The sequence below is a fragment of the Hippoglossus stenolepis genome, chromosome 18 (assembly GCF_022539355.2).
Source record: "Hippoglossus stenolepis isolate QCI-W04-F060 chromosome 18, HSTE1.2, whole genome shotgun sequence".
NCBI classification, from domain to species: domain Eukaryota; kingdom Metazoa; phylum Chordata; class Actinopteri; order Pleuronectiformes; family Pleuronectidae; genus Hippoglossus; species Hippoglossus stenolepis.
In genome coordinates, this window is record NC_061500.1 from 17,395,091 (window position 1) to 17,422,044 (window position 26,954).

The 26,954-nt window shown below is 42.2% G+C and overlaps 1 protein-coding gene across 2 annotated transcripts in view; it reads right to left on the reverse strand.

The window, feature by feature from the left end:
• Positions 1-26,278, reverse strand: part of pde8b (phosphodiesterase 8B) — a 41,413-nt gene extending 15,135 nt beyond the window's left edge. Inside the window, exons 1-10 of one of the 2 annotated variants that reach the window (XM_035141457.2) lie at positions 25,516-26,278; positions 13,431-13,487; positions 7,405-7,595; positions 4,820-4,879; positions 4,659-4,716; positions 4,271-4,359; positions 4,077-4,155; positions 3,205-3,345; positions 2,672-2,760; positions 2,526-2,580 (exon numbers count right to left, since the gene is read on the reverse strand). In XM_035141457.2, coding sequence (XP_034997348.1) covers positions 2,526-2,580; positions 2,672-2,760; positions 3,205-3,345; positions 4,077-4,155; positions 4,271-4,359; positions 4,659-4,716; positions 4,820-4,879; positions 7,405-7,595; positions 13,431-13,487; positions 25,516-25,797 — 1,101 coding nt within the window. In that variant the 5' untranslated portion in view covers positions 25,798-26,278. Of the gene's footprint in view, positions 1-2,525; positions 2,581-2,671; positions 2,761-3,204; positions 3,346-4,076; positions 4,156-4,270; positions 4,360-4,658; positions 4,717-4,819; positions 4,880-7,404; positions 7,596-13,430; positions 13,488-13,596; positions 13,937-25,515 lie in introns of those variants that run through there. The other variant, XM_035141458.2, reaches the window with a different exon arrangement.
• Between the last annotated feature and the right edge of the window lie 676 nt (positions 26,279-26,954).

Consider the following 26,954-nt stretch of genomic DNA (forward strand, 5'->3'; position numbering starts at 1 on the left):
ATATTCTTTGGGAGTTTTCTTTCTCTCTTTATTTAAGAGTGGGGTCTGTTAGTTACAGAGCAGGACTTATTGATTTCACGTTCCCATTTCGTGATGCTCTCACTCGAAACCCTGAGCTCACACCAGACTTGTGCTTATAGTTCCTGCTCTCCAGCTTCAGCTTCTCTCCTTCTCCTTCTCTGTGAAAACGTCTGCTCTCAGATTTCTTATTCTGCGCTCGGATTCTTTTGCTCAACAAATCCATCAAAACTCCCCAGCCAATAGAATACCATGTGTGGTGTTTGACAGGTAAAATTATCCCTGTCTCCTGTCCAGTTGACTGCTGGTCGACATGGAATGGCAAAATAAAGGTTCAACTGTTTTTTACATTATGGGAACACTGTTGCTAACATCTTAAAAGAAAAAAGTAGAGCTCTAAAGATTCACATCTTAAGATTCACAAGAGTGTAATAATAAAGGAAGCTGACATTTCAAAAGTGTTGTTTCTATGAACCCCTCAGCACATTCCCTCTTGTTCATAATAATATATTTCCATGCAGGTGACAACATGTACAGAACATCCTGTTAGTCACACTCAGGATGTGTTGATATGGACAGTGTCTCAAATCCGGTTACAGAAGATTTCCCCTCACCCTGCAGTGACTCACTGCACCTTAACGTATTCCTGACAGTGCTTCATGCACATTTATGAGATGATCAACGCTTACATAAATATGAACTGTATTAATTCATTCTCATGAAAAAGAAAAAAATATAATTTTGATGTGGGGAAAGTGGTTCCTGAAATGTCCACGTATCAAATATCATGTTCAGGATCCATGTGACACTGTTGCTTATTTTCTCTTTTTCCTTTCTATCTAAGTTGCTTGCGCTCAGGTCTCCAGTGCGTCCCATACAGAGTAAATAGGATTAAGACAGTATAAACACTTCTAATGACATACAAGGTTGCCAGATTTAGCTGGCTGCATTTTAATGGACTTCTTGGGCTGTGAAGCACAAACAGACATGTCGAAAAAAATGTCAAATACATATTTTGAATGAACTTCACTGAAGCTGGGGAATAGTTGAGATTATGATGAGCTTTAATCGAGAGGGAAAGACAAACAAAATTGACCCTAAAGCTGCTGTAAGTCTGGATTGCTTAGACAAATACTAGTAACTAAACAACACAATGAAATGGAAACCGTGGTGTACAGCCAAACGTCTGGGTGGGAAAAGATGAGGAATAATGTGAGATTGTTAGTGCTCAGAGGAGAATGTCCCAAGCCTCAGATCAGTAGTATCCTGAGAGGACCTCAGTGGCCCTGGCTAAAGGTGCCTGTTGTGGTACATGCTTCTCAACATGATTTATTTTGAAATTATATTGAATATTGAACTTTTCTTCCTTCTTTGCTTCACTTCCCGTCCATGATGTGTTGCAGAAAAAGAAAAAAAGACACCCTGATAATACCACTCAGTTTGACAGCGCACAATTCAGGTTGTGGGGAACGACTTCCCTGATTTCGAGAATGGGATCAGTGGCTGCCATGTCTGAGGTTTTCCGATCCCAACAAGCGGGAATGAATGCTATTTGGCTTTGGCAGGCAGATGCCAACGGCTGACTCACCTTATGTGCACATGATGAAAGAGAGCAATAAGCTAAAGCTATAGTCACCGTGCAGCTTTGCCTGAGGTATAAATAGCCCTGGCGCCTGGCTGCTGGCCCTCCCAGGCCTTAGCCGGGGGATCCTGGTGCTTAGCCATAGCTTAGCATAGTATGACGTTATTGGCCTGGGAGCCAGCTGAGAGCAGCGACTCACCTGCTTCAGAGTAAGTGTGCACACTCCTCAGCAGAGCTGGCAGCCTGCGAGGCTACATGCCCCCATGAAGTATTTAAGTCTGACACTTGAGACAACAGCTCATTTGAAGTATTAATGTTAAACTTGGAGCCAGCAGAGTTTTCAATCAATGCTCAAGTCCAGTTTGGCCTCAGTCATTCATTTCTCCACCAGGCTTGATTGGGCCAAGTTGTACTGTAGCATTCAAACCGCTGACGGACTGACATTTACTTCAGGTACACGACAGCGAAACCAACTTATATTGAGCTTCAGAAGTGCTCATTTGTTAATTAAATTGTGTAGATGCATTTTCCTTCACCAAACAGCTGCTAGTAAGGCCTGTAAGCTAAAGGTTTATCATCTGAGCCTGCAAATCTGCAGTTTGGACAGATTTCAGAGTCTGTGATTTCAGGTTTCAAAGTGCTGCTAATGTGCAGGTGCTGTTTATTATGGGCTGGAACAGGGCAGGCAAGGAAAAAGTATTCCAAGTTAGAATTTTTGCCTCAGGTACCTGGATAATCTGATCAGCTACAGAGATGTTTACTGCTTTGTTTTACAGCTCTTGTTTGACTTCTGGTGAGAACTCCTATTGATCTCAGGGAGAGTGTAGCTAAACAGTTAGTGATGCATGAAATCATGAGGCCCAGCAACAGAAAGAAAACAAAAAAATAATAATTGAAAAGAAAATGTGTGTATCACTTGACTCACCTGATTGTTGTTGTCTACGTGAGGTCTTTTTAAGGCTACGAAATGTCGGATTTTCCTGTAGAGAGCGAGAGAGGAATGTGTCAATGATTATATCTGAAGGAAATCAACAGGATGTGATCACTTTGGGTTGTTTCATGTCATCTTACCCTCCTTGGCCAATGACGGGTGTTATCTTCACATGCTGTTGTATACTGTCGCCTGATTTCTTTCTGGCATAGTAAATACCTTGCCATTCCTTCAGAGACAACAGAAAGAGTCAGGCCATGTAACAGAGAGCTCATATTTCACAGATGGATGGATGGATGGACAGATAGATTGGGTGGATGGATGGATGAGGAGGGGATGGATGGATGGATGGATGGATGGATGGATGGATGGACAGACAAATGTATGGATGGGTGGATAGATACATGGGTGGATAGGTGGATGGATGGTTGGGTGGACGGACAGACGGATGAATGGATGGGTGGATGGATGGATGGATGGATAGATACATGGATGAATGGATGGGTGGATGGATGGATAGATAGATGGGTGGATGGATGGATGGATGGGTGGATACATGGGTGGATGGATGGATGGGTGGACGGATGGATGGGTGGACGGACAGATGGATGAATGGATGGATGGACGGACAGACAGACAGACAGATGGATGGATGGATGGATGTGTGACCGACCTTTCCTTTTTTGATGCAGGTGTTGATGGTTTCCAGCAGGTCGGCTCTGTTCTTGTCGCTCTTGGGGAGTTCAGTCAGTTCTTTCCCGATCAGCTCCCCCTTTTGGTAGCCCATCATCCGCTCAAACGCTGGGTTCACATACTGGGACAAAACAAGGAAGGTGTTAAAGGTCACAAAAATGGATCCCTTATATTTATTATTATTTTTATATTTATTATTTGCATCAGTGTAACTTTATTCGTTGTTTGTTAGTAAGCAGGATTACACAAAAACTACTGGACGGATTTCCATTAACTTGACGGAAGGGGACGGTATGGGTCAGGGATTTCTTTTTAATATTTTCAACATTACAAGATAGGTTGTTTTTCAAATTTTTGTTGATTTTGTACAACAAAATTCATGGATCTTGATGAAAATTAGGGGGACTGATAAGTATGAGTGTGGGCCACTTGTTGCAGCTCCACATAAGAATCTGGATCTAGTGAATTTAAATGGGAAATGTTGGGCCTCGGTGGAGGTCTGTGCTCTACTGACATTCTAGTCTATGTGTCTTTACTTGTTGTCATGTGTCATCTTTAGGAAACTCTTGAGCAATGTAGTTTCTTTAAATTCCTCAATGTCCTGTTGTTGTAAAGACGTGCATCACATCCACAGCTAAAAATAGTCCCCAACAAATACAATAGTCACTCCAGATTGAGTTAAAAATAACTAGAGCTGCTTTGGGAAATCATTTATCCTTCTTTGATATTTACGTCTTTAGGAGGAACCAATGGGCCTTAATTTGTTAAGAATATGAAAAAAAAACATAGAAGCCTCATGCTTAGGGACAGATTTAATGTTTTCCTCCCTGTGTGTGCAGGTGTTGTGTCTACCTGTATGATGTGGTCCTCATTGGTGATCTCCACAGCCTCTTGACAATGCTCCAAAGCAGTGAAGACCGAGTTACAAGCCCTGTGGACGAATAAAACCGCAGCAACTCAGGACACAGGATCAGGAACTTAACTGCGAACACGACCTTTTCATATACATGTATGTGTGCGGTGGAGGTGTTTTTCCTCTGCTGTACCTGAGTTTGAACTGGCAGCGCACCTCTCCATGCTCCATCTGTATGAGCTCATTGTAGCAGGCTGACACACTGCTGTTCTCCACAAACCTCTGGAGGCCAAACCAGGTTAAACGGAGTTTGAAGGAGAGGGAGAGAGACAAGTGGAAAATTGAATGAGTCAGGATTCACTCGGTGGCGACTTGTTTTGCAGCCTCCTACGTCATTTTCACACCATCAAAGACAGCTGACAATAAGTGCTTCAATACTGGCAACATGCTGCTATTTGAGTAGCCTGAGATCACTTAGGCGCCCGTTGAAAAATCTATTAGAAACAAGAGCAACACACAGAGGCCTACGTTTGTCTCTTATAAACACACAGTCACAAGCCAAGGCAAGTTGTCGGACGTACTCTGCTAAATCCAGCGCAGAGGAGAGGAAGAACAGATGGCTCCTCCTGGTCAGGCGGTCTATACAATGACAGGAAAGTATGATTACCATCTGCAACCACAGAAACATGCTTGTATTGGTCCACACCAACCGTAAATGGGAGCCTGAAGAATTCAAACTCACTTTTGTGGCACGACGGCGAGAATAACTGTGTTTTCTGAGGGCTTTGTGGCACGAATCAACCTGGAGAGAAATCAGACGAGGATTAAAAGTCTGGAGTGACGACAGGAGTTTGTTTCATCCACACTTTGAGCTCATGAGAAGTGGCTCGCGCTCAGGTGCAGGGTAAACACTGTGGCCGAGCTTCGGGGGTGATGTCATTGCCACAAAAGATGGGCGGAACATTTCTGTGCTGAACACAGAAACACCAACACACAGCATCTGCCTCAGAGGTTCCACCACAAAGCCCCACCACTGGAACAGGGCGACAGTGATGGAGGATGAAAAGGAGGAAGAGAGGGAACGGATGATGGCAGAGATCCTCATGGGGGGGGGGGGAAATAAGGGTGGGAGAGAAAGGAAAGGAGTGAAGGAGCAACGGACAAACAGGGAGGAGCAGGCTAACGGTGGTAATCAGGAGACAGCGGAGACGAATGGGTCTGCTCCTTCATTTGGAGGAATAATGAAGCACTTACTATAAATCACACAAAATACACGGTGGTGGCTTTTAGTGTAACCAGTGCAGTTTCTAACAATAACTACAGCCCAGACATCTGCAGAAATCATGTCCACAGCAAAAGTCTTAGCTAAAAATAATGAGCAATATGATTATTTCACCATCTTAATACCAAGGTGAGGGAGTTTAGACAGAAAGAAAGTCTTTACGTTGCATTTCCATTTAATCTCCACGAGGAGATCCATCCGACAGACACCTCCTCCTCTTTTAAATACATATCTTTAAAGGGGTGCTTTCTCCTAGCTCTGATTTTTTTTCAATTTAAATCATTTTATAATGTTTTATTCGATTAATGTTTTATTAATCTGCAACATTTTTATTTTTGTATTTTTAACTTGTAAAGCACCTTGTAGCTGTGTTTTGAAATGAATTATTATTATCATTACATATATCCTTGTAATGACACATACAGGCATAGGATTCACATAGGACATAGGACAGAAACACTTTGGACCATAGAAATGCCGGTTCAAAAGAAATCTGACATGTTAAACATATGGTACTATAAATACTTCCTAAATAAATCTCATACTGCAGGAAAAGAGGAGGGTCTCTTGCTGCGGAAAAAAATGAAGGGATAAGAAAGAAAATTCATATTTTTAAAGCTTCTACAACTGAACTTTGCCACGATCCCGCTTTCACATCATACAAACTCAGTCTGCAGTTGAAGCTCACTCAAATGCCTCTGTGTTTCAACACAGAGGCATTTGAGTGTGTCATGCAGTCTTATCCACTGTTGCTTCGCTTAAGTGTGAAACACAGAATTTAGCAACAACTAGACCTCAGCCATCAGTCTGTTTTAAGAGTGTGCAGCTCCATACGCTGCATATACCTGTGGTCCTGCAAGTGAACACTAGATGGCGGAAACAAGCCCTCCAACCTCTTTGACACATGAATGTCCTTGTAAACTGATTTCAGGTTTAAAAAAAAAAAAAACACATACTTTAGGCGCTGTTTATTTTTGACTGTAGTAAATTGTATAACCTTTAGTTGTTACAAAAATAGGGTCTGGCTTTTAATACCTTACATTTATGGATATACGGGGCTTAAAACACATCTGAATTCTTAGAATAAAAACACAAGACATGTTATGCACGTCACTGAAGTCTTAAGCCAATCAGAGCAGCGTTGTGACGTCACAGAGGCGGCCCCAAGGTGCTGCAGCTGGCAGAGAACATCAGTCTGAAAATCCTACCCAGCATGCATTGTGTTAGGACCAGCATGCATCACGTTAACACAGCAAGTCCAACGCACCTAATGACATAGGATTCTGATAAGATTAGTGTTAAGGATATAAATCTCATAATAAATTGTGTTCCTAACTGTTATCAAATTATTTTTGTGATGTTTTCAAGCGACAAAATGTGCATCGAGTTGTTTAAAATGTGTTTTAGTTTTTTTTTCAAACACTTTTTATTCGTCCCACTTTATCAAACATTATTGATAATGTGGGACAACATGCTTTGAGTAATCTGGGACAGCCACTGAAGTTCTCTAAATGGGGGATATATGCATTTAGGGACTTGTTGAAGTAAAAAAGATAAACTAAACAGATGTAGCACAAGATCTGCAGTTGTCAGACAGGAGTTAATGGTAAATACAGTCTATCCCGGTCTGTTTAAACTGATAACTAGCACATAATCAGTTAGTTCTCTAGGACAGAGATGATCCAAAAAGCACAGAGGAGTGTCTGCCCTGTGGTCTGGTTTCACCAAACATGTGGAGAAGACAATAGAGTGATCAATGATGATGGTCTCTCACCTGCTAGGACTATTCGTTCCCTGAGTAGCCCCAATAGAAGGACGAATTACTGAATGAATAATCTGTTATTGTTGCTTACTGTTGATTGAATTTTAGTTTATTTAAAACAATTTTTTTAACCTAATACAAGTGTCCCAGATTACCAAGAAACCTGTCCCAGATGATCAAATCTTTTTGGCCCTAGTAAATATGTTGGAGAGGAAGATCTTCCAATGTCAGTCCCTCAAAGTGAAGGCAACCATTTGCGTCAGGTCACAAAGTTCAGGCTCACCGGCAGACAGCTTCAGGCTCAAAGTAGCGCGAGTGGCGTCCATCGATGACTATAATCTCATGGTGCTTGTCCAGGAAACACTCGACGGCAGACTCCGGCGTCCGTGCGATGTTGCATCTGAACCCGGCGCGGTCGCAGGCCCACCAGAAGGCATCGCTTTGGCTGTCCTCCTTGGCGAACACCAGCAGGACCTGAGGAGACAGAAGGGAAGGGACGCCTGGGTCAGAGAGGGATGCTCATAGAATATCTACTGTATGTGAGTATGTCTACACGACATTTACACTTCAGACAGGACATTCTCCAGAGCTGCAGACCTCAGCTGTAATAATCAGCACTGAGTGGTACCAAGGTTACTGGCATTGATGAGGCTGAATACATGACTGTTAAACCTTTTCAATAACTTTGATAATAAAGTTTTCAAAGATTTATTATGTGGCTGTTCTGCCAGACTGCTCAGCATGTAGGGACAAGAACCCTATGGAGTCTGAGGTCATTTTAAAATACGAGACTCGTATAATGTCTGCTGGCATCAGCTGCAGCACCACTGCATGAACTATATGGAGGAACAATATGTCCAATATAGTGAACAGAGTCACATTGTTTAAAAAAGTCCCATCAATTTGTTATATTAAAATCTATAAAATAATCTATTTATGACAAGTTTCAAAACTATTCAAAGGATTTTTTTTAAGTAACTTGTCTCCTAACATTTCAAATTGAGGGAAATTTGAATAATTTCATTCAGGGTGCTGTATGGTTATTGTAAAGGGCGTGTGCATTATGGAATAAAAGCATTTCAAGGAGTGTTTGGTTGGTGCTGATTGGTTTGGTCAGACTTCCTGCAATGATTTTCATCTTGAAACAATACTTAACATAAAACAATAAAACACCCTTTTTTAAAGATGGTAAAATAATCTTTAAACAGGTCAGAGTCAGCAGTGGTGGCACATTTTGTTTTGTCAATATCAATGTCAGTGAGTGATGAGTCGTTCTCTGAGTGCCATAACACCTCTTAGGAGATTTGATGATTACGTTGTATTGTTCATTACTGTGAGTGTGTTAATCTCTTTGCTTGTTTTCCCTGTGCACATGCACAGGTCGCCGCTCTGTCTTTTGCTCAGTGCATGCTGGGATAGACTCAAGCCTCCTCACTGATCCTGAATAGGGGTATTTAAGCAGGATGGATGGTAAAGCTGAACAGACAGCATCATGTTAACTTCATGTCAGTACCCTCCCCTGAGCTGAGTGTTTCAAAATGAATTCTGTATTTCACACCAGCAGACATGAAGCCTGCAGAGCTCGTGTTTTTGATCCCACACTGTGTTTTGACCATGAGCACACCAGCCACCTTTGGTACAGTGGTGAGGAAATACAAGACTGCAAGAGACACATACAGTAGACACACACACACACACACACACACACACACACACACACACACACACACACACACACACACACACACACACACACACACACACACACACACACACACACACACACACACACACACACACACACACACACACACACACACACACACACACACAGGCAGCTGGGCTGCAGCCAGAACCAACAGTACTTAGCTCTGCTGCAGCAGCATCACCTCCTGACTCCCTCAAAGGACAACAAAGGATAGAGTGACAGACGGAGAGAGAGAGAGAGAGAGGAGAGAGAGAGAGAGAGAGAGAGAGAGAGAGAGAGAGGAAAAGATAATGAAAGAGTGGCAGGAAAAAAAAGAGAGCCAAAGTCATGACTCCCCATTTCTGCAAAGGTTTTTAAAAATCAGGAAGAGCAGTGTGGTATTGAGCCATGAAGTCCTTCACACCTGGAGATGAGGCTGACAGAAAGATGAATATGGAAAAAAAACTGGTGAGAATGGCAGGAGGAGAAGAAGAAGAAGAAGAAGAAGAAGAAGAAGAAGAAGAAGAAGAAGAAGAAGAAGAAGAAGAAGAAGAAGAAGAAGAAGGAGGAGGAGGAGGAGGAGGAGGAGGAGGAGGAGGAGGAGGAGGAGGAGGAGGAGGAGGAGGAGGAGGAGGATAGAGGGAGAAAATGAGCTAGCATTGGTGAGTGCCTGTGAAAGGTCCACAGTCTTTGATCCCGTGCTGGCTAGTGTAACCACGGCGCTGCTTTGTGTAACCATGGTGCTAGCATGTGAAATTCCACACACAGAGGACCCAGTCGACCCTGGGACGACGCCGACCGCACACGTCTCCGACCCGCCACCCAAATATGTCACCAGCAACAAGCCTGGTAGGAGGCGCCGTTGGTCTTAATACCCCATCATATGTACAGTACACCCGGTCAAACACAGACACATGGCTGCACTCCATCATGTCTGTTGTGGAATCACACACACACACACACACACATCTTTGTTTAATTAAAGGTGAGTTAATTGTACACATATGAACTTATGTTTGCACAATTACCCGGTTAGAGCATCCTTATAATAACAACACATTTTAATATATTTAATTACACAAATGACAGTCACTTCTTGGCGTCATGATTTAAAAACAGCACACAGTTGCTTGGCGTTCCGTTGGCACAGCGGATTACGCCTGACTTCTGCTGCGAGCTGACTCACATTTTCAAAGTTCAGAGGTTAATCCGCCATGTTTGCACACCCAGGCCAGATGCCATCTGACGCTGGGAGAATCCCGAGCGCAGAGAGGTGTAATTGAGCTAACTAGCTCTGAGCGCTTTATCTGTGTGGGAGTGTAACACAGTCTGAGCCAGTCACAGATAGTAAAGATAGTGCATGAAGGTCGAGGAGGCCTTTCAGTTTTTTCTATATTTTACTTCATGAAAGTCAAAGCAGCCAAACATGATAAAGTCAGCACAGGTAACAGTGTGACAGAGAGCAGGGTCTTTTCCCCCACAGATATTTTAATGTGATGCTCCCATAACAAAATTAGTTTTTTGTGTTAATTATAAAATGTTAACTCAATATCAGCTTAGCTTTTTTCCCTAAGTCGAGCTGAAACTATTGGGTTTATTAATTAGCTGACTCAGCAGCATTTCTGAGTCTTTCTTTTAACGGAAATAAACACACTCACACACCCTCACTCACTCATACTTCCCAGAAGGGTGTTTGCTGGGTTTCTTAATCGTTGTTGGATGAAACAGTAGTTGAATGTGCAAAATGATCCACTCAGGACCAATTTGTCCAACATTCTGTCAGTGTGTTAGATATGGATGAAAATAAATCATTCCCCTTTTTGCCAGGAACCTCCTGCAACCTCTCACGGACCCTTGGGGGTCGCCGCACCCCATTTGGAGAACTCCTGCACTAGTTCATGAAATGAAAGATTCAAATAGAAAGAGATTGTCAGATAAATTTAATGAAAATATTTATCCGTTGCAGTACGTGGACCTTAACTTCAGATTATATTGTTGCATCAAGTACATCTTTGGTTCACTCAACCCTCAATGAATTTGAGACATTTGTACATAATGTTTAAAGTTTAAAAATAAAGTTTAAAATCTACGTGTCTTCAAAAACGCAAGGGGAAAAAAACCCATAACACATTTAAATAGTTTGTTTGGTCTCATCAATGATAAAACAAATTACTATCAAACAATTAAGATTGTTTGCCAAAAATGTTTTGTTGATCTATTCGATTGATTCACAAAAGGTTTCAACAATTTCTTATTCTTTATCATTAATTTGTTCATGTCCTGGCATCCTGCAGGGAAACAATGTGTATAAAAAAAAACAATAAAGCAGAATGACAAAAGTTGTCGTTTTCAACAAGATTTATGGACACTGCAGGAACGTGCATGGGAAATATACAACATGTGTGCTGCTCTAAGACATTAATCACTAGATAAGCTGCAGGAGGGAGGTATCTGGAAGAGGTTGAAGCTCTCCAGGGCTGTGAGGCAGTTAACAGTAAATGTCAAGGAAAACTCACAATATATAACTCTCTCCCGCTGAGCATTTTATCTCGTTCTTTTCATCTCCCCGTTCCTGTGGAAGGAGCGAAGGAGGAGAGGGTCAGGTTGGGTCGTGGATCTAGAAGAAGTGTGCTGCTCTGGGAGAGCAGTTTAAGGGTTTTATGGGGCATGAGACGAGGTCTTGAGACGGCTTTTTAATAAAGCCCCTGGTCCCTTCACCTGCCTGCTGCCAGAGATCCCTGGTGAGATGTTATTTGCAGTGAATAAGGAGGACGAGGAGGTAATAGAGCAGGATACTGTAGCTCAGTATGAACATGAGTGGCATGCCTGGCCTCTCACATCACTGCACTGGAGTGGGAACTGAGCTGAACTCAGACACTGCTGGAAATCGGTCAAACCAGCGCAGCTCAACCCGCAGCAAATGAAATCAAAGCGATAAACAAGCACCTAATAAAGTAGCTGGTTCCTGACGTAGGAGCAGCCAGAACAGAGGAATGCTTTGCGGTACCTGCACCTCAACCAGCTGGTAACCTGACAGCAGCTCTTGCTTTCTCTGTTACATAAGGGCAAATCTGAACTAGAACATCCTAATCCCTGACCAGAGAAGGATGAGCACAGACAATCCCTGAGTCAACTCCGCCTCACCTTGCAATATTCCCCCCCGAGTTCTAGACGGGCCACATGAGCACAGCGGGGCTGACACCGGAGGGCGACTGCCAGGTCTGTCTGTCAGGCAGCCTGAGGCCAACCCTCAACCTTCACACACATTCAGCATCCTCCCACAACCATGACCGCTCTACACAATTAATGAAAGCTCATGCATACAGGTCGTACACCATCCATCCAACCATCCATCCATCCAGCCATACATACCTACATACATATAATTCATCTTTATACATTTTCAAATCAACTAAAACAAACTATAGGAGCTATTGTTTAAAGCATAGACTCATTGTTTTAAAGAAGGGGTTATGCATGGAAAACAGGACTAACTCACTAACTCAATAACAATATCACATAAACTTTTTAATACATTTTGTACAAAACAAGGGACACCCCCACCTCCATCACTTACACTGAGATCTCTAAATGGCCAGTGTGAACAGGAGGAAAGATTATAGCGAGCAAAACCTGTTTCCTCATGAGCATCAGAGCGTTTAAAGGTTATGAAAACAAGTTCCAACGTTCAGCCTGCTGTATTTACCACTAACAAGATAGGGTCACTGGTTTCCAAGTAGAAAAAAAACTGAAAAGATCCCAGTGCGACCTGAACATAGCACTAGTATACAAATCTTGGTGATTGGTGATTACTTCCTATTCTCAATGGCATGCTACAGATAGACAAGTTATAGATAACTGGAGCTTGTGATGTGAGTAGCTTCACCAGGTTGTACTCATTGCTTCTTTTAACATGTTATATGTTCAGGGGAAATGTTTTTCATCCACTTGTTGCTACTTTGATTCATCTTTTTCATTTCAGACAATGCAGAAAGGAACACAAAACTGCAAGAATGGAACTCAGTAGAGCACAAACCTCCGCTAAAGCTCAACAGTCCTTTTAAATTCAATCAAACTGCACCATCGATTCACACACTCTTAGATATCAGTCAAGTAAATACGATCTTTCATGAACATCCATGAGTTATCTCTGGGAAAACAGTGAAAATGTTGAAAAACACCCTCTCTCATGATCCAGATATACACCAAATGTAATTGGTTCTTCCTGGGCTCATAACGCCTCCTTCTACCAAGTTTTGTGGAAATCTGTTCAGTTATTTTTGTGTAATCTTGTTACAAATAAACAAATGGACCAGAGTCAAAACATAACCGCCTTGGTGGAGATAAGAAATCTGAGCAAGGTTGACAATAATGAAAATAATCATTTCAACTGAGAATTATAACACAGGTTAGCTCCAAGATTTGATTAAACATGTAAAAACCTTTCTAAATGCTATTTTCTAACCAGCATTTGAAATATTTCGTTATCACATGTTCTTCTGTTCTACAAGTAAAATGAAGTGTTCATTTTTTGCATCAACTGCTATTCAAAACCTAATCTGTTCACATCAGACATCCCATAAAACACAGGCGGTGAATAAAATGATTGCAGAGTCTCTTACCTGAATTGGCTCTTGGGTCAGTCTCATCGGTCCCACACATTCCTCTGTAGCTGAAACCTGCAGGCGACAGATGAGGATGTGTGAGTAACTGTCACAATCCCAACACATAAAACACACACACACTCACAAAACAACAACAAAACAACAACCTGTGAACATTTCTTACCATTTTGCCATCGATGTCCAGGAGCATATTGACATATTGCTTTCCCTGTCCCTGTCGCACTTCACCACATTTAACCTTCTTCCTCACCTCCTACTTTAAGTTTTAAGGCTTCACAGAGCAACAGGACACTTCTTCCTCTCATGAGCCAGATGTCAGGAGTAAAACGAGACAGTAATATCCATCAAAACAATAAAAATCCGTGCATATGGTTTCTGTACTGCAGATTTTGTGATCGCATCACTGCAGACATGGGTAGTTACATATGGTATTAGCGCCCAGAATGGAGCTTCCCACTGCAAACCCTCTTTAGAAGGTATTAGCAGCCAGGCACAGATTGAAGTCACAGGTTTACTTGCGTAATCCTACTGTAGGAGCATCCAACACTGTGCTGTGTAGATATATATGTGTGTGTGTGTGTGTTTGCAGCTTCACCAGGCGTCTTAACCACATATGTCATTCTGGTGTGAATCAGCAACTCGGCAACATGTACCACCTTTGAGCATATGCATGCACACACATGCTTACACCACACTGTGAATCACACATGAATCAGCTGTGTTACCAGAACATATTGTATCATCAGCTTTGCATCATGCCGGGGTATTAGCCATCAGTTATGTAATTTGTTTGTTTTTTTAAACAAATACTGTGTTGAGTGGTGAATCACTTTACTCATCGAAAGGGTTTCGTTGCATGTTTTTCCAGGTAAAATATTCATAGAACACACACTCATAACACATCCAGAGGGGAATCCTGCAGATTAAGGTGTCTCTGCAGCAGAAGAGAAATATCTGTGAGGTATTCACATAGAGAGATGAGTAAAAGACCGGGAGGGGGATTTCAGTTCATTCTACTGCTAATGCACAAACACCCCTCAGCAATAGAGAGGTTGTATGACTACAGCTGTGAGGTACACAGGAGCTGGTGACTGGAGCACTCATCATTACAGTCGTATTTGTCAGTGGTAATTAGGCTTAAAGGTGGACGGTCACCACCAACCACCGTCGAACCGCTCACGTCATCAAGTACCTTTGGGAGCTACACAATAAACCTCAAGAGGCTAATTTGGGGTTTCAAGCATGTCGCTTCAAGTATGAACAAACTCGTACAGCAGTATCTACCGACTAATTCCCCAAACATCTGTCGATATGTGAAAAAAACGTATCACGTGAACCGTTCATCTTATCAGCCTCACACTTGGCATGTGTATTACTTAATGCCCAGGTCACTCAGTAAACTTTGTTTGTATAGGACCTTTTCAAAACACAGTCACAAGGTGCGTTACAAGTCAAATGTTAGGTCTGCGGGCCGAGTTGAATTTTCCTCTATGACCTTAGATAAAGTACAGCAGTGATCGGCAGCTGGCAATAATATGTGACATGCCCGATCATTTTGATAATCACATTATTTCTATTTCAACGTATTAGACTGACAGACATTCACGTGTGTCAAGGGTGCTGATCTACATCATGGCCACAACATTCATAGAATCACTTCCTCTTGAGCAGGTTGTCTTCAAAGTAAAAGCACGACATTTGTTTTGTGGCTGCAATGCATTGTATTGAGTGGAATTACCGAGCTTTTATTTTGTTGTGAACTTGGGTCTGAAGATTGTGTCGCTTGCTTAACAGACCTCTGTAATGGCCGAAAAATAACAGCATTCAGTAAATCATTAAAACTCATATACAAGCCACATATGTGAACACTGACAAAACCAATTCAGTTTCATTTTATGAAAAACATTGATTGAAAATGATCCAGGTAGGATGAACACAAAGTTTTCAAACTTCACTCTGCAACCTTAGATTGTTTATAAAATGCTCTGCACACAGACAATAAAAAGTGACAATATACTGCTTTTGTAAACTTCATTTCCATCAACCCTCTGCATATCTGTTAACCTGCCTGTTTGCAGTGTTTTTCTCAACTCACCTCTGGAAAATGTGCAATATCTTTTACATTCACATTGCTGACAGTGAAAGTTGTCACCACATTTGCATCCTCGAGTGTTACACTGCACCTTTGAATCTATATCGTAGTTTTTTTTTGCGATGTATTGAATTTGACTTTTTTTACAGAAAGCTCTTTTTTTTAAATGTAACTATTGCACTGCTGAGCTGACCGGTTTCTTCTCGTCCAACCCCTTTCATTGTACTGTTGAGCCTGGGTTAACTTGCACATGACAAATAAAAACAGCATTGTAACCTTTTGAAGAGGACTCACTAATGACAAGGAATAATTCTCAAGTAGCTCCGGAGAATTAACACACAGGACAAGAGAACAGCTCATTCCAAACAGGCAGATGCAAAGTGAACATTGTTGGTTATAAAACACATCCTTAGGTTTTATTCAGTTGAATCATCAAAATCTGCATCATCAGGACTGCCTGAGTGACTATGAACTGACAGTGACAGAAAATTGTCTGTTCCCATAGTAATAAGCTGATTGAGAACATAAATGTCCATGACCTTTATATGGCATAATGTGCCCAGTAACACTTTGCGTCTTATTTCCTGTGCAGAGATTCTTTTTTTGTCAGCAAATCCAAATCAAACACAGGCCTGCCTGAATTTCTTACTGACATAAACAAAATGAATCATGTGGACACAGCCAGCGCCGCTGAAGCGCGACAGTAACCGTTATCAGGAAGTAGGTGTGGGAAGGCCGTCTGTGGTGTTTATATGCTGTTAATGCAACAAAACACTTCCTGGAGCTGCTTCACACGAACAATTCCCAAATGTAAACAAGGATCATGTCTTTTACTGTAAAACGGCTTAAAAAAGGTGGTCAGTGACTTATCGGATGATCATTTGGAGACTGTCCTCCAAAAAGAAAACCAGCAAATACTGTGTTTATGTTCAGCTGACAAAGCCCTCTAAGGGCTGTATGAAGGATGTAGTGAGACGTTGTTATATCAGGGTGTTTGGGTCAGTTAGGGTTGGAATAACCTCAACAAAGTAATTTTTGTACCTAAACCAAACAGTAAGTATAATCAGAAACAGCTTTTACTTCACCCGCTATGTAGTAGCAGGCAGGTGTATTGTAATTGGTGGCGTTTGTCTGTCCGTCAAAGTGATAACTCAGGTAGATTTAATCCAATTCACAGTAAATTTGGTAAATTGGTTGAGAGGTAGGACCTGCCCTTTTTAAATCAGCCAAAGGTCAAAGTCACAGCATGGGGACGTTTTAGCCTAATGCTAATGCTTGGGAGATACACACATAGCACACATACATACTTCAAATAGTCTTAAATTTTGATAAATACAAACACATATGATATTAAAAGCCACAGCACACACTATGAAATAAATATTGTATGCTCACCATGTGTCTTACAATCACATTTTACAATGACATTAACAATCATTTTTGTTGACTTAAGATCATTTTCAATTTATAATAATATCATAATTTTGTCAATCAGTACAATTTGCTGTTAATTGCGAGGTCAGAGAAATGAGGTAAATCAAGTAAGATGTGGCCCGAGAGAGCTGCAGACACATCAAGTCAGTCAGAAAGATGAGGAGCGTCTGGTGGGTCAGACCTGAGGCACTGGATCCTCTTCGAGTGTCAGTGAGAACAGTTAAAAAGCACAGTCCAAATATTTCTGTGTCCTTGAGGGTTGGCTTCGTGAGAGTAAATGAGCAATCTTGTTTTACTTCAGAACACAGCTAGATGTAAAACAGAGCAGGAAGGTAAAGCGGTAGTAACGTGGACATGGTGAGAGATCCGTCAGTGGAGTTAGCAGATGACGGAGGAAGTGTTGGTGGTGGCCGACAAAATCCTTACGGAAAGACAGGAAGGGGAAGGAAGTGAAGGAGGATACAGGATGGAGTAAACAGACAAGGGCCTTGGAGAGGTAAGGTGAGTGGTCGCAGGAAGATGGATGGATGAGGAGAAGAATGAGAAAGTCTGAGATTCTGCACTTGATCAACACGGATTCAGAAAAGGAAGGAAAGACAGCAGAGAAGTCAGAGATGTTCAGAGAGTGTTGGAGGAAAAAACTAGTTTTCTCTGATTATAAAGACACATCATTTAAAACACACTAGGAAGCTCAGAGAGGTGGGCAAGCAATAAAATATAGATAATAACCAAATATCTTCAACTGGTGATCCTTGGTCCAACTACACCAACACCTTCATATCACCACTACTTAATATGAGGGGTGCAAACAGAATGTATACTGTTGCCATTGAGTTCGCTATGACCTCATTGCTCAGATTTTTAAGAAACATTTTTGTACATAGTTTGTCACCATTAATATTAGGCTGAATTAGCTTTTAGCTGTCCCTGTTAGCAATAAACTCATGGATAAACACACAAGCAGAATGCAGTAGATACCTCCGCCAAGGCCCAACAGTCCCCTTACATTCAATAAAGCTGCACCAAGCTACATACACTGCAGCCGTTTTCAGACATGAACACAGGAGGATGTCCATACAAATGGCTCCAGCCTTTCTCCGGAGATTGTCTTTCACACATGAACAATGCAGCCGGAGATTCCCCACTCGTTCACAACAACACAGAAATCTGTAGATGGTTCAGGTGAGGAGTGGTGCAGCAGACAGAGGCAGGATAGGACATAATAATTCTGCTGCAGAGATTTTGTTTGCAGCACATCGACACCGGCGTCAGCTGTTATCACCTAAAACTCTCGAGACATCTTCGTCTGTATTTTCTACGTGTATGGCATCACTTTTTCATCTCGAGATATTTGTTTTCTTTTTGTTTGGTTTTTTTCATTATTGCATCAACGTCATCAACACGCCCACTTGCTTGCGGTGAATCCTCCGGAGGATCTCCTGCAGTGTTGTCATATGGGCTCATTCGGACATTAGAGGAACTCCAGCGAATGCCCCTAGCCTCTACGACATTTCTCACATACAGCTCCTCCAAAGAATGTCAGATTTTATGAAGTTCAGTGCATGTCTGAAAGCAGCTTTACAGCAATCACTTCCCGATATATGCCAGATTTTTTCCCACAGAAATCCTTTTGATTCATTCTGTAGGAAATCAAGTGAAAATATCAAAAAAACACCCTTTCTGTCGAAGAAGGTGACAAGAAAAATTCCTGAATCAGACAATGACAGGATTACTTTGATACTGAAGAAAACTTAAAAATATCAGGATTCTCAAGTTGTTGTGTTCTCCTCTGCGGCATCTAAGCCGATTTTGGGCGTGTTTCAGACCGGACTGAGCTGTGTGTCTGTTGACAGTGAGGGTGAGAGGGCCAAATCAGTGGAGGGCCAAACTCTTATAAATAACGTTTGTTTTTAAGCATGCGCCTGTCCCTTTCACCCAAGAACATCTCTCCCTCTGCGCTCCATCATCCACCGCAAACCAAAGGCTCCCCACACTGTTTGAAAACCTCAGACGTAGATCTTCATTTAAGTGCAAACTTGCTACAGCTTTTCTTGCCGAGTCTTCCTCTTTTCAGCTTATTCTATTGTTTTGGTCCGTTTTTGTGAAGCACTTTGGAATGTTAGCTTTGAATGGTTCTGTATAAATAAACCCTTACTTACTTACTTACTGGGGCCCAGGTACATCATATCATCACATACACTGTACGGACATTGTTAGGACACAGAGTAAACATTGCTCCATTTCATTGCACATATAACTGTGCGGTTTGTTCTTCAGAGGGCAATAAAGCTAACAAAGTTACGGTATGTTTAACGTATTCTTTTGAAGGTGTACTCACATTTTACAATGACTGCCGATTATAAAGATGAGAAGTCGGTTTACATCATGGCTGGAGAACAGAAAGAGCTGTTTACACTTGCCGGCCAACGTCTAATCATTTTGAGTAAGTGACAGAGGGGGGGGGGATGCACTTCTCATCGAGACTTGACCTTGTGCTTCTTTCTTTGAAACTCTGCAGACTGACACATTGTGACGTTATGGAGGCCCTTCAGAGCCGAGCTAAATCTTCTCCTGATCCTGTGCATTATGGCACCTTCATCTGTTTCTGAGCCGACCAGTCAAACGTTACTTGACAGTTGATGTATTGCGGACAATGCCAGATAAATACCAGGCAGTTGGCTTTCATCGTATTATATTACTCATCATCGCGGGCCTTGGTGTTTACGTGAATCGCAGTCCTTGCAACAAGGCCTCCGCTTATCTGCAGTGCACGCGGCCTTCTGTAGTGCCTCCATGGACTTGAGGTCAGCTTCAGTCTGCACACTGCGCTACACTTATCATCTTTCTTATCCTTTGGACACGATAAGCTCTCACTGATCAACTGATATTTTGACGTGGGCACACTTTGTCATGTGAGCAGGCTACTTGAGTGCAACCTTCGGATTTGATGATCATGCTCCCAATAATAGCACATCGCAGAGGATATTACCAGACAAAGCTAATGGAACAGAAGCTGTGGTAAAAATCCTCTTTCTTGTGATACTTGTTTTGAATTGGCTCTAGAAAATGGTTCGAGAGTCTAACACTTTTTCTTTTATTAGATGATGTGCAGGTTTTGTATTTAGCCTGGTAACCAATCAAAACTGATTGACCTTTCTCTGCTCCATGGTCCTCCAACATTAAGAGCAATAAACCAACTGAGCAGAAAATATTGAACGATATTAAAGCCTAATCCGATACAATTGAAGTAACCGGCGACTTATACTTTAGATGTAATAAAACAACAGAAAAAAGAGAAAATGCCTCCATACTGCTCGTGTGATGTCATCCAAGTGTCCGCAAGCCCCGACATTCATATTCGACTCGAAACAGATTTGGCTCCAACAAACTTTACCCCAGTTTACTCCTAAAGTGTTTTGTGGACTGAAAAACTTCACCCACCCCTCCATTGACATAGTGGTGAGTAGATAATGAATGATTTTAACATTTTTTCGGTGAACTATCCCTTTACCCTAAACAGTGATCCATCAGTGTTGGCACTTCACAGTCAGTCAGAACACAAATATCCACTGGAAGTTTGTCGAGTGACATGGGTCTTGGTTTGGCCATGTTGGTCAGTCAGTCCACCACTTTGTTCTAAATGTAATTCTAAGAAATTGAAATGGCATTAATAGAGGTCGTACCGAATTATTCTCTGAGAAATCTCCAAAAATGTTCAAATGTGCAAAATCTTGCAATGTTAAAGAAAGTAAAAAAAACTTTATGAATCCGTCCCCTGATCCAAAACAGCAATAGAATGTAATGGAATTTGTCCCTGACCCATACGGCATCCTTCCACCAAGTTTTGTGGCAGTCCATTCAGTCGATTTTGCTGCTGATACAAACAAACGCAGACAAAAACATAACCCTCCTTATAATAACGATAGGGGAAAAAAATACACTGGAAAGTCTAATTTGCCCAAAGTTGTGAATATCAGTGTTTTAAGAGCTGCAGAAAAGTGATGACATGTCTGGTTAATTCTATTCATTTTGCCCAAGATATATAAGGAAAGACTGGCGTGGAAAATGAGAGGGTTTTGTCTCAACATTCACTCACTGAGTCAGGTGAGTAGAATTCCCCAGAATTCTGCAGCATCTGAATGAGGCTCAAGGCTGACATTTCAATCCAGACTTTATATACTGAACCAATCAGATTTTCTATTTTCAAAATCCAATCCACAATTTGCAAAAATCTCTTATGCTCAGGTGCCACAATCTCTGATACGATGCCCTTTATTCGGTAGCACATTTGAAAACTAGAAAGTAAAGCACATGGAAGCATGAAACATTCAAATTCATTCTGTGCTCCAATGAGAAGAGAAAACACACATCTACGGGAACCTCTCTGCATGTAAACAGTTTCCTGACATCCAAACTATGTTCCACTTCACGGCCTGCATGACATTCCCGCTCTCACACACCCCCTCTTCCATCCAGGCTCAGACTACGTCCGCAGTCGGTCGGCTAAATCTCAATACACCATTTAAAACAACGTGCATCTCTCTCTGATCAAGATCTCTGTCCACACTGCAACATGTCTCCTGTCCCATTACAAACTCTGCTGCTCTCCCTCACCCACTTACTTAGTGTCGGCGTGCACTCCAACTCAAAGTGGTCTCATTTACCTGATCATTGATTTCTTTTGTCAGGCAAAGAGAGAAATAATGGTGATTGAACTGCAGCTCAAATGTTTAGTGGTGACTACTATTACTGGTATTTGCTGAGTTTGTGTTGTTGATCAAATCATTATTTTATGATCGTGATATTGCAAGAAAACCACAAATTGAATTTCTGAAATGGTAAATGGGTTTTATTTATAGAGCAGCTTTTCTAGTCTTGATGAACCACTGAGTACGGTTTTGCCATTTAGCCATTCACACACACATTCATACAGTGCATCTATGTGCGGCACATTCTCTGTCACACATCACTCACACACTGCCGGCACAGCCATCAGGGGTAATTTGGGGTTCAGTATCTTGCCCAAGGACATGCAGAATGGGCTTTTCTTTGGGCTGGTTAAACTTTCTGTGCAGGCACAACAGATAAAAGCACGACAACAAAAGTGATCCGTTCAACCAGCTCCTCTATAGCTGCTTATTTTCTTTTTCTAGGATTCTCTTTCATTTGATAACTCCTACTGATGATTTTGAAGGTATAAGGTAAATGAATAGCTGATAAAAACAAGGTATAAAATATGATGGCAAATATCTACTTATCTATTTTTCAACACTGACAATTAAAATGATGCTCACGGAGCAGAAACAAGACGTCTTTCTCACATTACAGCTTTGGTGGATTATACTGTACATAGGTGTCTGAGCAGAGACATGTCAAGTGAAAAATAGGACCAAGATGTCCCATAATGCACCATCCATACATTTATCATGGTGCCATTCACGTTGTATGTTTACACAACTCAATAGTGATGTAACTGTACAGTGCAGAGAATTATATGCATGTTTATAGCCTATACTGCTCTGGCCTTGTTTTTTGAGACAACACAGACGATAGGGGCGCTGCGTACACTCAGCTTACAGTCACATGATTGCAATGTGTCAACCACAATTAAAACCTGGACAGTTATGCATCCCGGACTCAGGGATTTAAGATCAGAGCATCTGTTTTTTTTGTCTTGACGAGTTTGTCATTGAAATCGCGCACATTGTCACCTGCGTACTGTTTGTGTTATGATTCTATTTCTAGTCTCAATTATGTATTTCAGTTTGCAAATATAGACATATTAAGAATAGTTCCTGTACAGTCAAGTTAGCAGGTTAGAAGGACTGTGTTCCTTAGATTGGTTTGGTGAGGTGTTGGTGTCTTTCACTGCTCTGATCAAAGAACCTGTTGTTCCTGGAACTTTTGTACGTCTGACAGAGAGCTGCTTGCCGCGATGCTGAGAAACTGCTCTTCTCTGTATATTCTTATAAGTCAGTGACTGTGTGAGAGGCCCTGGGGGGATCGCTGTACAGGCCACCAGCATCAGCTCCTCCACATGTGACTCTTCACACCCCGGCCGTACTGACCAGAGGGGTAAACAAATGACTTGTGCACATAAACATGCACACTCACACCCACGCACACACACATGGGAGTGTGATCAACACCATGGCAGATTATCAAGATCCTGCAGGGAAAGGCAGATTGTTTTAATAATAAATGGTATCATTGATCCTCGCTCAGTCCCCAGAGACAGAGGGGAACTGAGGGAGAGCAGAGGAACAGCTGACCAACTTACAAACACACACACATCCACACACACACATTTTGTGTCTCCTTAAACTCATGACACAAATCTATAAAAGGTATATTCAAATGCTGGACCCGTTTGGACTACTAAATATTTTCATTCAGTCCAGTCCAGCGCATACTGTGCCAGTTTTCCTCCATATTAAGACAAGGCAAGTGTGTAAAAATGTATAAATAGTGAGAATGAAATAGCAATGAACTCGTAGAGACTCTATAAAGACTCAGAATTACATTAGTTCAACTAAATAACTGATCAACAAACATCAAATAACAGCAGCTTTTAAACCACAGGTCCAAAAAGTTTAGTTTACCCAAATCAAATGCTGCAAAAAAAGCTTCTTATTCGCAAATGTATTTTTTGCTTTGTAAAGTTGTCCATCCAGGCCTGAATGGGTTAATGTATTCTGAGGCTCTGATGACACGATCATCTGCTGCACTACTTCTTACCAAAACACAGCCATATCCTCTGGGGTTCGATCATAAATATAAGGAAGTATCTGTTCACATGCTCCCTCATGAGAGGGATCCATCAGCAGGGAAAAAAGCACACAATTAATATGATAAGACGTGTACACAACTCCACAAGTTTAAAGACTTCCCAGAGCACTGAGTGAGAACTGCTACAGGACTGTGCCTAACTCAGCTTGAACTCTGATGTTTAACAACCAATTATATGTATTAACTTAATGAAAATCTTCTTATTACTTATTTATTTGATGTATCTTGTTTGGAGTATTTCCCATGTTAGATGTGATCAACTTATACATGACAACGAGTGTACACTTATGAGTTTTTTCTGAAGTTTTCCCTTTTGAGAAGATAGTACACGTGTCATCACAAACTTTGTGTGAAAAGAAAAACCTTAACATGTGGTTTAAAGCTCCAGAAAAGGAAGTAAGTGAACTGTGAGTTGCTTTTTCTTCAAACAAGTAGATTTCAGCTTTAAAGTTCATGAATCCAAGTTTGAAGTCATCTACCACTATGGATATAGTGAGCTGTTAACTTAACTAACTTCATTATTACTTCTTTCATGGCTTAATGACTTAGATTAATAAGGTTGTTACCTACACTGTCTCCCAGTCTGAAGTTAACAATATCTCTCTGTTTGTCAAGTTGTAACTTTAAAGCAATCTTAAGAGTAAAAACTCTTCTTTCTTATAATTTTTCAACGGTATAATAGCAGCACTATGAGCCGTGAACAGTCCCTTGAATGCAATTCTATGGTTTCACGTCGTAAAACCACAGATGAGACTTTGTCTCTTGGCACTTTGACGCACACTTTCTTTGCTCCTTTGCTTAAGAACTAACCAATTGGATGCACATTTTTGCTCATTTGACAGAGTATTCTGTTTCTGGGAACCTTCGCCCAGGGCCGCAGGGCCTGCGCTTAAAGATGATAAACAATGGTCTGGCAACAAACTTTCTTCTTTATATGACACAGAGTCTGGACTGTGCTGCGTCCTGAGAGAGAAATGTAAAGAAGGGATTTCTGGGGGGGACAACTTGTCCTTCTACGGTGCATGAGGAGGGGAAATGTTCTGAAGGGGTCAAAACTTCAGCAACACTTGTTCTTGTTCTGTATGCAACAAGTCTTGATGGGAACATTACAACATCACTCATTTAGCATTAATCTAACGCTTTATAAAGCCCTTGCTACATAGATAGTGTTCATTTTGTGTTCGTTAATGTATTTGCCAGTAACTATGACCCCTCTTGGTCATTCATACATGAGGTTGTGCTATAAACTCATCATGAATGAATACACAGTATAACACAGTTATAATGAGATATGTTAATGAGAGAAATTCTGATTGTTCACAAATACTGTGCATTAATAAACACTTTAAATTACCTTATATCTGCGTACATTGCCACATCATAGAGTGCTATAGAGCTTATGCTTATAGATGCTAAATAAGGGGAATGAGATCCATGCCCTACTGCAGTCATTTTATTAATGAATCCCTGAATCTGACAGACAACCTGTCATGTATCACATGCATGTTTGGCCGATGCATTGAAGCGTGTGCCGGATGGACTGACACAGCCACTGCCATCACAACGGGGTCCCTCTTGCACACTAATGGCTGCAGGTCTAAAGGCATGAATGGGATCAGAGTGAATGAACACCTATGGATGTGGAGCAGCGGGCTCGGGCCTCCACAGGTAACAAACAACCGGACACACAAACAAACACAACGAGGCCTCCTCACGTGCGGCTTCTCCCATTCATGCGGATGATGCTGAGCCCCGCTCCACTTTTACCTTGACGCCGGTGCGGCTGGTCTGCGTCTCGGCCTCGATGCGGATGTGTCCGCCGCTGTTCTCCTTGCGCTCGCGGCACGAGTTGTTGCGCGAGTGGCGGCTCTGGTAGGTGATGACGGCGGGGATGGTCTCGGCCGCATCGGTCTTGATGAAGAGCCCGTGCAGCGTGGCCGCGGTGCCCTGGGAGATGGTGGTGGTCTGGTGCGGCGAGTTGGATTCGTCCGAGTCCCGGCAGTAGATCACCCCGCTCTGAGAGACGTGGATACTGGGAGCGCAGCCCATGCCTCAGCGAGCGACGCGCCTCCGGAGCCGGATCCCTGGTTATCAACACGGACGCCGGGGTACCACCTTCCTGTCGACCGCGGCCGCTGTTGGCTCCGGGCATCGGCTGCGGGCTGGAATCGCTCTCTCCTCCGCACACCTCCGTTTGAGCACATTAATGGAGGGAAACGTGCGGCGCGGGTGATGCTTTAATTCATGCGTCCTCCTCAGCCTCCGCTAGTGTGGGACCGTGGCAGTCGGCATCATATCTAGGACTGAACCGTGTTTCAGGATATAGTCTGGACCCTTCTGTATCAGCCGCATCTATGAAATGACCCGGACTAATGAATGAAATGAACAAATGGACTGAACCACCTGGCTGCTGCTCATCATCATCCTTTGCTTCATATCCGGCTTTGTATCATCCCATGTGACATGCTCGCGTTTCAGGCCTGTAGCAGAGTAATGACATCTCTTCTCCTGTGTCTCTACTTTAGTTGTTCTGCTTGCTGATCATTGGCCACGGTCCATCTCCCTCTCTCACCCTCTCTCTCTCTCTCTCTCTCTCTCTCTCTCTCTCTCTCTCTCTCTCTCTCTCTCTCTCTCTCTCTCTCTCTCCATCACACTTACATCATATCACTTCTATCTCTCCATCATGACCCTCTGGTCTCCCCAGAGGTCCTTCCCTGACTCCAGAGGCCTCACCATTCTGAATTAGACCCTAATGCCTGTCGAAGTAATGGAGGCTTGATCAAAATCCACTTAGAGCCCGAACCACTTCCCACCCTCTCTTTAAGTGTAGTAGATTTACTGTTATGATCTTATGCGTCTTGAATTTGCCATAAACAGTGCAACCGTCTGTTATGTTGGGGAAGGGTCATAAAGCAATTCAGACTGACCTTTGACATTTGCCCTTTGACAGTGCTGTCAGGGTATATGGGGAAATCATTGACCTAATAAAGATGCCAAGGGCTGCATCTGAGGATAGCTTTTGTTACTGATTGATCCAACGATTATTTTCCCCATTAATCAATCATTTGGTCTATAAAATGTCCGAAAAAAGAACAGTCATCACAGTTCCAAAGAGTCCAAGCTGACATCTGTGAGTTGCTTGTTTCGTATGACCACTTGTCCGACATGCAAAGTCTCTCACTTTGACTTTACTATGATACATGATG